Source organism: Typha angustifolia, chromosome 15, assembly GCF_048772165.1.
Source record: "Typha angustifolia cultivar Huaian chromosome 15, ASM4877216v1, whole genome shotgun sequence".
Taxonomy (NCBI): Eukaryota; Viridiplantae; Streptophyta; class Magnoliopsida; order Poales; family Typhaceae; genus Typha; species Typha angustifolia.
In genome coordinates this window covers 1,003,617-1,015,527 of record NC_133253.1, presented here as the reverse complement: position 1 = coordinate 1,015,527, position 11,911 = coordinate 1,003,617, and the positions used below count along the sequence as shown (strand labels likewise).

General features: G+C 38.1%; 3 protein-coding genes across 3 annotated transcripts; 2 read left to right on the top strand and 1 right to left on the bottom strand.

The window, feature by feature from the left end:
• The first annotated feature begins 61 nt into the window (after positions 1-61).
• On the top strand, positions 62-2,069 carry LOC140777878 (pentatricopeptide repeat-containing protein At2g02980, chloroplastic-like). Its single transcript, XM_073122280.1, has one exon. The coding sequence runs from the start codon at positions 101-103 to the stop codon at positions 1,919-1,921; it is 1,821 nt and encodes a 606-aa protein (XP_072978381.1). The 5' UTR covers positions 62-100; the 3' UTR covers positions 1,922-2,069.
• A 1,571-nt stretch (positions 2,070-3,640) lies between these two features.
• LOC140779561 (uncharacterized) lies at positions 3,641-6,578 on the bottom strand. Its single transcript, XM_073124680.1, has 5 exons — positions 6,449-6,578; positions 5,674-6,154; positions 5,488-5,576; positions 4,885-5,037; positions 3,641-4,482 (listed from the first exon to the last, which is right to left on the bottom strand). The coding sequence occupies exons 2-5, from the start codon at positions 5,771-5,773 to the stop codon at positions 4,327-4,329; spliced, it is 498 nt and encodes a 165-aa protein (XP_072980781.1). The 5' UTR covers positions 5,774-6,154; positions 6,449-6,578; the 3' UTR covers positions 3,641-4,326.
• Positions 6,173-11,197, top strand: LOC140779559 (probable glucomannan 4-beta-mannosyltransferase 4). Its single transcript, XM_073124679.1, has 10 exons — positions 6,173-6,333; positions 6,440-6,780; positions 7,269-7,367; positions 8,792-9,044; positions 9,546-9,656; positions 9,826-9,962; positions 10,050-10,163; positions 10,244-10,443; positions 10,542-10,736; positions 10,825-11,197. The coding sequence occupies exons 1-10, from the start codon at positions 6,315-6,317 to the stop codon at positions 10,985-10,987; spliced, it is 1,632 nt and encodes a 543-aa protein (XP_072980780.1). The 5' UTR covers positions 6,173-6,314; the 3' UTR covers positions 10,988-11,197.
• Positions 11,198-11,911: the final 714 nt, after the last annotated feature.

The following is an 11,911-nucleotide window of genomic DNA, read 5'->3' as shown; positions in this document are numbered from 1 at the left end:
CTCTTATCTCTCTCCGTTTCTATATATATATATATATATATTCTGTGAAATATCTCTTTAATTTTTCTCTTAATTTTGGCCAGTCCAGTGTCCAGTTGCAATGAGCTCAGCTCTAACGGTCACGCCTCTCGTTCCCGCCAAATCCAGAGATAAAAACTTCCCGAACTCAACTCCAAAACCAAAAGACACGCCCCACCCACCTCTCTCCTCTCTTCTCTCCAAATGCTCCACCTTGAGAGAATTAAAGCAGCTCCATGCTCTGGCCATCAAATCCCAACTCCAAGATCATCCGTCCTTCATCACAAAGTTCATTTCCTCTTGTACCGTGCAGCCGAGCCCTTCGTCCTTGGACTATGCCCACCAACTGTTCGACCGAATTCCCCAACCGGATGCTGTTCTCTTCAACACTATGTCGAGGGGTTACTCCCGGTCCCATACACCAATGCAATCGATTTCCATGTTTCTCCATATGCTTGAATCCGGTGTGTCTCCAGACGACTACACCTTCCCTTCCCTTCTGAAAGCATGCGCCAGTGCCAAAGCTGCAGAGGAGGGGAGACAAGCACATGGCATTGCGGTGAAGCTTGGTGTCGTTGAGAACATCTATGTTCGGCCGACGCTTATAAACATGTATGCAGAGTGTGGCAACATCCGTGCCGCTCGCACACTCTTTGATCGGACTGATGGGTGTTGTGTTGTGTCCTACAATTCGATGATCACAGCTTGTGTGAGGAATAGCCGGCCCAGTGAGGCATTAGCCTTGTTTAGGGAAATGCAAGCCAAGGGCCTCAAGCCAACGGATGTCACAATGCTTAGTGTGCTTTCGTCATGTGCCTTGCTCGGGGCACTAGAATTGGGGAAATGGATCCATGAGTACATAAAAAAGAATGGGCTTGGTTCATATGTGAAAGTTAACACAGCTTTGATTGACATGTATGCAAAGTGCGGGAGCCTTGAAGATGCTGTTAGTGTCTTTCAGGAAATGACTTCGAAAGACACCCAAGCTTGGTCAGCTATGATCGTGGCATACGCTGTTCACGGTCTTGGTACTGAAGCCATCTCCATTTTTGAAGATATGAAGAGGAAAGGCATTAAACCCGACGACATCACGTTTGTAGGAGTCTTATATGCTTGTAGTCACTCTGGTTTGGTTGATGAAGGACTTCGGTATTTCGATAGCATGCGTGGCTATGGCATCATTCCAGGGATCAAGCATTATGGTTGTGTGGTGGACTTGCTAGCTCGATCTGGGCAACTTGAGAAGGCTTACAAATTCATTGATGGTTTACCAATCAAACCAACACCCATCTTATGGAGAACACTGCTATCAGCTTGCGGAGGACATGGGGATGTTGATCTTGGCAAGCGTGTGTTTGAGAGGATTCTAGAGCTGGACGATTCTCATGGTGGGGACTATGTCATTCTCTCAAATATGTGCGCCAACAATGGGAGATGGGAGGATATGAACCAAATAAGAAAATTGATGGGTGCACGAGGGGTTGTGAAGATGCCTGGCTGTAGCTCAATTGAGGTGAACAATATGGTTCACGAATTCTTCTCTGGAGATGGTAAGCACCCGCAATCAAGAGAGGCTCACAAAATGGTTGATGAGGTGGTGGAGCAGTTAAAGTTAGTTGGTTATGTCCCTGATACATCTCAAGTGTTTCATGTTGACATGGGAGAGGAAGAGAAGGAGGCTAGCCTAAGGTACCACAGTGAGAAGCTGGCAATTGCTTTTGGACTTATAAACACTCCTCCAGGAACCACCATCCGTGTTGTTAAGAACCTTCGTGTCTGCGGGGATTGCCATTCGATGGCGAAGCTAGTTTCAATGATATTCGGCAGGCAGATAATTCTGAGAGATCTGAATCGCTTCCATCGGTTTGAAAAAGGTGAGTGCTCATGCAGGGATTACTGGTAGGAAAGGAAGGAAGATTTTTTTTTGCCATATGCTGTGTTTGTAATGTTTTCTATCAAATTGTAAGCAAAATGTATCAACTCTTTGCTGAAGTTCCTCTGCGAGCAATGTAGATTTGTGACTTATGAGCAAGTCGATAATTTATTTCAGATCTTGGATAGACTGATGACTTCATTTTTCATAATATCTTTTAAGTGTTTGATGAAAACTATCACTGCCAATTGCTTGGGTAGCTTATAGAGATGCTATGAGATGGAAGTAATACAAGGATAGCTTTTATTTTTACTGTGTTCAGACTCAGATTCTGGTTGGCAAGACAGTGAGTGACCTGTAGCAATATGTTTCCTAATCTCTTCTATCTGATAAACTATAATTGCAAGCACTGGATTTTCACATTGTTCATCGAAGAAAAGGTGAACAAAATTAGAAGGGATGCAGTTTGAACTGATCGAGTCAAAATGGATCACACCAATGTATTTATCACATCATCCGTGATAAAATCTCCTTACATATTAATAAAGAAGGACAAAGAATATTCTCTAAAGCTTTTCCTCTTTTTTTTAAAATAAAATTCTCTGCTGCATGCATCCCATGCATCTCGGCAAACATACGCAAGTAGTGTTTTTTTTTAATCAATATATCGTACAATTTAATGATCTGGAGACATGATAACACGTACAAATAGAAGTATTTTCTTCTTCTGCATCATCAAAGACAAATATTCCTTACTAAGTATAAAATGAAAGATTTCTTTTGCACCCAAGTGACAAGTGAACAGAACTTATCTAGGCTCTTTTAGAACAACTTTCATACTGGTTTAGTTATACTTAATCTTTAGACTTGCATAGAAGAGTTTACATCGGTTTAGATTATTGTTGCGCTTGATACAGTGGTGTAATTATTACACTTAATATGATATGAAAAGATATTTTGATAGATGATTAAAATAATTTTTATAATGGATGAACAAAGACAGAAGAGAGAATAATTAAAACGAAATCTTTTAAGAATAAAATAATAATTAATAAATATAAAAATATTAGATAAAAGATAAGAGAAAACAGACATAGGTATTGATAAACTAGTATTAAAATAAACTATTAATTAGTTACTATACTAATATAAAGAGGTTTATGCTGAAATAAGAAGTTTATTCCACAAATTAATGAGGACGTAAAGTTTTGTCTGACAGTTTAATTGACAGTGTTCTCTATCATAAACCTATTTAATAAGGTGCCCTGTTTCGTTTAATCGTAACTAATTTACAGTGCCTCGTACCCATCAAATTGCGATCCCAAAAAAAAATCTTCGGTATGGTTATCTTTTCCTGTTGTTTTGCATCAATCTTGTTCATGTTGAATGCTGAATATTAATTAGTTACAACTTACAAGACAAAGTGAAGTATTCGATGTATTGAGATAATTGATGGTTAGCCCTACAACTATCTGGACTAAATCATTTTGCAGATAAAGGATTTACTTGCCCAGATGCAATCAAATTGGACAACTCTGGCATGCCCTATTAGTGATGGATTGAAGTTCTGGGCACATGAATGGGATAAGCATGGCACTTGCTCAGAGTCAGTTCTTGACCAGCATTCCTACTTCCAGACAGCTACCAACCTTCAGAATTAGATTAATCTTCTTCATATCCTGCGAAATTCTGAAAGGATGTTGATGACTTATCTGTACATATTATTTCATGTATTTAATCTACAAACTCTTATACATCAAGCACTTGATCTTTGTAGGAATTGAACCAGATGGTGGATATTACAGCTTGAATAAAATTAAGAATGCCAGAACTAATGCTGTGGGTTTTACCCCGAGGATAGAATGCAACAGGGATGAATCAGGCTAACAGCTAACTGTATCAGATTTACCTCTGTGTTGAACTCAGGGAAGGAGTTCATCAAATGCCCGGTGTATCCGAGAAGCAAGTGCAGTTCTAGGGTTGAGTTTTCAACCTTCTGAGTTCTACCCGAAGAAGGCTGAATTCTTTAGCTGATTGTGTACCAATTTAAAGATTAAGGAATAAATGATGAGGGCTACTCTGTTTGTATAGCTTATAGTAGCTTATGTTGAGCTATCCAACAGGCTTACATTAAGTTGCTTGTATCCAGACCTCTCGAACATAGTTTAAGAGGCTTGTTAGTTTGATCTTCCTAAAGTTTAAGGGATACATGACTTGCATGTATCGAGAATTCTATACTATGCTGAAGTGAACCTTTTTTCACACCAACCTTAAAAAATAAATTATCCCCAAGATCAGAGTGGTAAAGCACAGAAAATGGGAGCAGATTTACAAAAGACAATGTATTTAGCTGTTATTCAAGCATGGATATCATACACCTAGAGTATAATATCTTGCTGTATGTAAACAGTTATATACGAGTGATCACCAATTAGTTATCTTGGTAGGAACCCATGTTGCAATATTGGAACCTCAAATGCTGCCATTCTTTCTCCTCGTGCAAATCCATTACGGTCATAAGATGATATCTCGAAGATATTCAGGTCCTTGCATGCCTTAATTAGCTCCTCGCCAACTCTTTGAGCGGCTTCCTATCAATGAAATGTAGAGAGTCGTTAAGCATGCGGCATAATGCACTATTTAATGGTGCATAAGGGTCACAGTAGGCAGTAAGATAAAAAGAAGCTGCAAACTCTTGATTCTCACATACCATGATATTTTGTCTAGTTCTCTTAGTTAAAAATAGCTCAGATAGAATTATCTACAAACATTGTATAACGCAATAGGCACTTAAAAGTAATGAGCTATTGATATATTTACTGACCATATATGCAATAGGCACTATAAATCAACAAACATGTTATAACTGGGAAGAACACTACACTAAAAGAAACGGTAGATTTAGATGAAGAGAATTTTGCAGAAGAATGTCCCAAAATAGATCTCAGAGTAAGTTGAGCATACCAAAAAAAAAAAAAAACAAATGAACTTACAATGGTGCTACAGGGTGGATCCCCAGAAATAGATTTCTGTAAGGTGCTAGCATAAAAGAGAGTCTTCTTGTTTTGGTCATCAACCAGCATGGCATAGAGTTGTCTGTTTGAGCAAAAGACCGAGAGCCTTGGCTTTGTTTCTGTGCCATTGAACTGCAGAAACAGATATGACATTTGTGCACATTTAAGATTTCATTAAAATAGAAATGAGATTGAGGCATCGAGAAAACTATAAAGGTAATCGAGGAAAAGAAAAGATTACAAAACATGGCACTGTATAAGAGACGAGAAATCAGAACTATAACGGAAAAATCTCTCCAAATGCCCCAAATAAGAATGTTGTTGAATTACCTGCAGCGAGCCAACAACCCCTCTATATGGTAATCCAACAATCTAATCTTAAAATTTTGCACAAGCGTAACGACTATGAATTTGCCATCATCATGAAAATGGCAGTTATAACTTCTCACTGAACTCCTTTTCTCACTATACAAATTGATGCCACTAAATTTGTTCTTTGAATTGATGGACGGATAACTTGTACTGGAACCCACTAGGAATTCGGAATTACTACGGCAAAATAAACCAGTAAACTGAATGTACCTTTCTTCGCATTCTACGGTTTCTGGATTTTGGATTCTCCGTTTGCGTGTTGTTCTTCGCCTCAATCCTAAGAAACAAACGAGAGGGCTCTGCAAAAGCAAAACAAAGTTAGTACCATATTGGGACGAAGACAACTCAAAGCGTAAACATAACATAACCCAAGGACGGGGAAGTCTTCAAACTTACTCGGTTGGCAGGGGGGCATAAAGCGGTCCGTACCAAACAACGGAACTAAGGACCTCCTAAAATGGCATAAACGAAACGATGAGGAGTGAAGCAAAGCCATAGAAGCCAGGCCAGGGTAAAAGCGAACAGTTTTTCAAGGAGGAATATTATCGAACAGGTGACAGGCAAACAGCCTATACCATATACAGAGAGGCCTGTCTCATAATATTAGGCGCTCAATAGGAGAGGAATCGAATCTCTGTGTTATGGTATGGGGTCGAAATTTGAGCAATTGATTTTAATCATCCAAAAATTATTGATCGATTCGATGGGACTCAATTAAGGACTCGACGAAGTCGCTACCTACTGATTTCGGGAGGATTCCATGCATTCCCAGTGCAGGAAATTGGCCATATAATATAAGAAGAGTCAGAAAGTTTCTACAAACGTCGGTGCAGGAAATCCATATGTGGGCCCCGATTGTGCCTCTTTGAGCATCGATCTGGAGAAAAGAACAAGGATTAGCAGCCGGAAACCACGTCCTAGCGTCCTCATACGCTGTTAGATAAACCGATTTAAAACGTGTCCCCCAGAAGTCCACTATTCACAAAGAGAGAGGAGCTCTCTGTCCATCTCTTTCTCCCAGAGGAAATCCCACGGCAATGGCGGCATCCGCTGGAGGTAAACCTTCTCGCTCCCCTAAATGTACACAATCTGTTTGTGTCTTTTCCTCTAACACTTCTTTCCAAAAAAAAAAAACATATAACAAGAATAATTTCCGCTATAGAGAACGTACTTCTCCATCTCCGAGGATCCATCTCCCGATGCCTCGAATCCTTGTACGATAGCGAGATCTCCCTCGATCGGATCGAGCTCATATGGCGATGGCTGCGATCGAATGCCATCGCTCCCGTGCTGAGCGTGTCGATCGTGATTTGTATGGCGATGTCGTTCATGTTGGTGTTCGAGGCGGCGTACATGAGCGCGGTGAGCCTTGGGGTGAAGCTATTCCGATGGAAGCCAGAGAAGAGATACAAATGGGAGGCCTTCGGAGGAGGAGATGAGGAGAAGGGGAGCTTGCAGTATCCTATGGTGCTGGTCCAGATACCCATGTACAATGAGAAGGAGGTATTATTAGTCTTCTACATTTACAACCTTCTGATTAAAATCATTTATTTAAAAACGTATATATTTCTAAAATTTGGTAATGAAAACCATCAAACATTGAAATATGATAAATACTCTTAATTCCTTTTTCCTCTTATATATATTTACTAAATATCTCCAAAATATCTGTTAAAAATAATTTGAGGAATGGTTTTCTTATCCATAGTATAATCATATAGCTATTTGCCTAAAGAAAATCTTAGGTTTTAATAAAATTGAGCATATAGTATTCTAACTGTTTAAGATCAAGGATTATAAATCAACTTTATTGTTAATAAAACTTTTTGTTGTTGTTGTTGCAAATGCTTAATTTATACGCGTGTGTGCGCGTCAGATTTAAGGAATGCAAGTAAATAAATTAGATTTGAGTAGTGGGTTTAAAACGTTAAAAACTATTACTTGTACTTTTTCCTTCTTAATGTGTAAAAGACTTGTTATTACTGATTCAGGTGTACAGTTTGTCGATTGGAGCGGCTTGTGCGCTCACGTGGCCTCCGGACAGGATTATTATACAAGTTTTGGACGACTCCACCGACCCGATTATTAAGGTAATTTCCACAAACACCGTCTGATGATTTGCTGCCTTGACTTTTACTTAACAGTCATAGATTAAGTTTTTACCTTGATTTGCGCGCAAGTATCCAGAGATCTCCGTGTGATTTAAGTTTTAGGGAACCATACGATAATTGGCTATCATGTTGCCTTCTGACAGCTTGAAATGTAATTAATGTATATGTGCCCAAGAAGGAGGAGATTACATTGATGGTTTTATATAAAAGAATTAAGTAGATAAAGATTGGTTTTATGGAGATCTAACTGGCAAGCATGTATTTATTATAATGCAAGTAGCAAATGCTCTCCCTTATCCGGATGCTTAAGTCGCACTTTCAGGTTTAAGCTTAGCTGGATTAATTAGTTATCTATGAGTAAGCAATTCTATTGTCGAATCGTGAGGTCATTTGATTAAATGGTCCAAGTGGGGTTGGTGGTCAGAAGCATATAGAAAGTTATAAAAACGTTGATGGTTTCCTTTCATTTCATGAAAACAAGTTGCATTTGTTGGACTTATTTGAGTTATTAGTGGATGCTGGAGACCACTCTAGAAGCTTAATAGGTTAAATATATTTTATTATATTTTACTTATATTCAAGTCGCTTAAATTAGTCTTAAAAATTAATAGTCTTCGGAGACTATTAATTTTTTTATTAAATTTAATTGAATACCATTGCTTTTTTAATAATTTTATTTTATTATATTAAATTTTTTATGTCTTATCTAATACATATGATAGAGACATTTTGGTCACTTTGATATTATTCAGTTAAATTCAATAAAAAAATTAACGGTTTTACTTTAATCATAGTTATAAGGACTGGTTTAAGATTTTCTAAAATATATGAGACAAAATAATTTTAAATATAAATACAAAGTGGTAAAATAAGTTTAATCTTATTTAATAACTATCTCATTAACCAGCAGACAGTGAGAAAACACATGATAAATGGGCAGGCTAACTAAACTTGTGCAGAATCTGGATGCTGGACGTTTCATTTTCCAAAATAGTCAAAAGGAAAAGAAAAGGTAAACAATGTAAATCATATCATAATTTGGACCACTCTTAAAGTACTTTGATATAACTCATGATGTTAAGAGTGACGGGGGAAACAGGGTATATATTGTCACGCCTTCGTGATGTAAAAGCAACTAAGTACAAAGTATACTAATAATCTGTCACATGATAGAATCCAAATCACAGATCAATCTTTTTTCTGCTACAACCTTTATCATGATAAGAGATTATATGAAATTATAAATAGAGTTCTTAATCTTTAAGTCAACATAGATTAGCAAAAAATTTCCTCATAAAATGTAAAATTTGGATTAATCTTCATATGCCTTCTTTTTATCTTCTTATAAAACGTATAATTTGGATCACTCCTTATATATATCTGGCAAATTTTTCTGAATACAGAATATGGTGGAGATTGAATGCAAGAATTGGGCAAGCAAAGGAATAAATATAGATTATGTGGTTAGATGCAACAGGAAAGGGTACAAAGCAGGAGCCCTGAAGAAAGGCATGGAGCATTACTATGCCCAACAGTGTGACTTTGTTGCAATCTTTGATGCTGATTTTCAACCAGATTCCGACTTCCTCTTAAAAACTATCCCATTCCTTGTCCACAATCCAAAGATTGCTCTAGTGCAAGCACGTTGGGAGTTTGGTAAGCAAGTTTTCCTCATTATATCAATTAGTCTTTCAAATGTAGCATGATTCTTTTATTATTTTTCTCATTTGCTTCTAAAATTAAAATGAACTTTTTTTCTGGGAATATTTGGAGATGGTTCGAAAATTTAAAACTTAAGGTACTATTTTTTTTCTTTGAATTTTATAAAATATGCAGAGTTGCAACTGTACAACAGCTAGGAACTTGTATAATACACACCAGACTAAGAAGTTTACTTCAGACCTAGAAAAAAAAGATTCTGCAACTCTTTTATTTTCTCTGTAGTAGTATTCTACCAATTTGCATTCCCATAAAAAACAATTAAATAGCTAATGAGATATAGTACTCTGGCCTAGCAGGTTGCAATCTGAAGTTGCATATGCGTGTCTTCTGCAACGTAATACAAACATTAAAGGGAAAAACCTTTTATTCATCTTGATCTATTCTTTCTAATTGACAGGATATTCCTGACCTGGCCTTTGCGGGGCGATTTTGCAGTGAACTATGATGTCTGCCTGATGACAAGGATACAGAAGATGTCACTAGATTATCACTTCAAAGTAGAGCAAGAATCAGGCTCATCTACGTATGCCTTCTTTGGTTTCAACGGTAAACTACCCATTTCAATACCAGATCATTAGTGTATACAGCTCACTCATTCTTGACTAACTAAGCTTTCTGTGATCATAAAATGCCAAATAAAAATAGAACAGCACAATCTTATCCAAGTGACATAATAAATTGGGGAAAGCTAATTACAACATGGTCGTGTGTTCAGGGACTGCTGGTGTGTGGCGCGTATCAGCTATCAATGAAGCAGGAGGTTGGAAGGATCGCACTACTGTGGAGGATATGGACTTGGCTGTTCGAGCAAGTCTAAAGGGTTGGAAACTTTTATATGTTGGTGATATCAGAGTATGTTCTTCTCTCCTAGATCAAGTTTGTTCTTTGTACATGAAATGTAGCTCTACTACATACATGTGATGCCACAATTTGTCGCAGGTTAGGAGTGAACTTCCGAGTACTTACAAAGCTTATCGTCATCAGCAACATCGGTGGACTTGTGGTGCTGCCAATCTCTTCAGAAAAATGGCACGGGACATTGTAATAAACAAGGTAAATCTTCCAGAATATCCTAGCTTTGAGGATAAATCTAGAGACATCCCTTTTGTAACAGCTTCTCTTACTTTAAGTAGGAAGTATCCCTGTGGAAGAAGCTCCACGTACTGTACAGCTTTTTCTTCGTGCGAAGAATCATCGCTCCCATGGTCACCTTCTTCTTTTACTGCGTGGTCATTCCGATATCTGTCATGGTTCCAGAAGTCAGCATCCCCATATGGGGATTGGTCTATATCCCTACAGCAATTACCATTCTCAATGCCATAAGAAATCCTAGGTTTGGCTCCTATTGGAAGTTTCATATTTCCACCTTAACTATCTGTGTTCTTATCTCTGTGTGTGTGTGTGTGTGGAATTTAATCTTTTTCATTACAGCTCTCTCCATATGATGCCTTTCTGGATTTTGTTTGAGAATGTTATGTCCATGCACCGGATGACAGCAGCCATGGTTGGTTTACTCGAGACAGCAAATGTCAATGAGTGGGTAGTGACAGAGAAGGTAGGAGACAATCTCAGGGAGAAGCTTGTGATCACTTTGACTGAAACAGCCCAACCTAATTGTACTGACAGGTGAGCACACTTGGTTCATCTATAACTATATATACATATAGAAAGAATGGCGTACTGATAATGATGCACGCTTTACCATCGTAAACAGGGTCACCGTTTTGGAGCTCGTACTTGCAATATTTCTCCTGATCTGTGCTTCATATAATCTCGCGTTCGGAAATAACTATTACTACGTGTACATCTACCTCCAAGCAATTGCTTTCATTGTCATGGGATTTGGTTACGTTGGCACCTCTGGCACCAATTCGTAGCAATGACCACACCATTACTTGATTGCATTTCTGTAACTTCCTCAATTCTTTCCCTAGTTTTTTCTTAGTAGATGCAGTGTATGTACTTTTCACGACAGCTAGCTATTCTTTTGAGAGCCTTTACTTCAGTGTCTATTTATATATTAAATAAATTCCAGAGCAAACAGTCGAACGCTACATTGCTTGTAGTACCATGGTTTTCACTTGAAATTTTAGTTCGTTTGAGAAATAGCACTCATAGTTTAATTGCTTGACAACATTAAGTTATGACCTTTTTAAGCTTAAGGAGCAGCACATATTTATATATGCTTATATTTCTATATTAATCGTTTTAACTTTCACTAACAGAAGCACATCAAGATGCTACTTGTGCATCTTTAGAGGAATTTTTAGAAGATGGTCAAAAGATATGATCATGGTATCCTGATGCACTTATGCTTGAGCTTAGATTAAACCGTGTCTATTCAAAGGTCGGCCACCATGTTAATCTTGTTCTTTCTAATGGGGGAAGATAAGTTTCCAGCTAAATAAATTACCCGTGGAATAAGATATCATTTAGTGAGAATAAAAATAACGATTAATTACATCTATACCCCGAGAACTATATCTAGTTTTATGGAGACCCATAAACTATCTTTTGTTATAACGTCCCCCCTTAAAATTTGGATCAAAGTAAAACGACTAATGACAATGACGAAAAATACTTAACCATGATAAGAATACCAGCCTTTTATCGCCCTTATCTCCAACTCCCCCGACACCACTACCAGCAATCTTGTGCATCTCACCGAGGAAGCAAGAGAGCAGCCACGACTACTCGAATCCGACTGTCCCGACGACGACGGCTAGGCGCCCCCCATGCGAAAACCCCTTCCTTACTCCACAAACCCTCCCTTCCTCTTTTCCTCTCCGTCTCTCTTACCC

Excerpts from the sequence above, each read along its gene's own strand:
- LOC140779559 (XM_073124679.1), top strand. Across the intron at positions 9,045-9,545 it reads GCAAGCACGTTGGGAGTTTG|TGAACTATGATGTCTGCCTG; the intron begins GTAAGCAAGTTT and ends GCGATTTTGCAG. Across the intron at positions 10,164-10,243 it reads GGGACATTGTAATAAACAAG|GAAGTATCCCTGTGGAAGAA; the intron begins GTAAATCTTCCA and ends TACTTTAAGTAG.
- LOC140779561 (XM_073124680.1), bottom strand. The coding sequence starts at position 5,773 with ATGGCTTTGCTTCACTCCTCATCGTTTCGTTTATGCCATTTTAGGAGG. Across the intron at positions 5,038-5,487 it reads ACCGTAGAATGCGAAGAAAG|TTCAATGGCACAGAAACAAA; the intron begins GTACATTCAGTT and ends CTGTTTCTGCAG. Across the intron at positions 4,483-4,884 it reads ATCCACCCTGTAGCACCATT|GAAGCCGCTCAAAGAGTTGG; the intron begins GTAAGTTCATTT and ends TTTCATTGATAG.
- LOC140777878 (XM_073122280.1), top strand. The coding sequence starts at position 101 with ATGAGCTCAGCTCTAACGGTCACGCCTCTCGTTCCCGCCAAATCCAGA.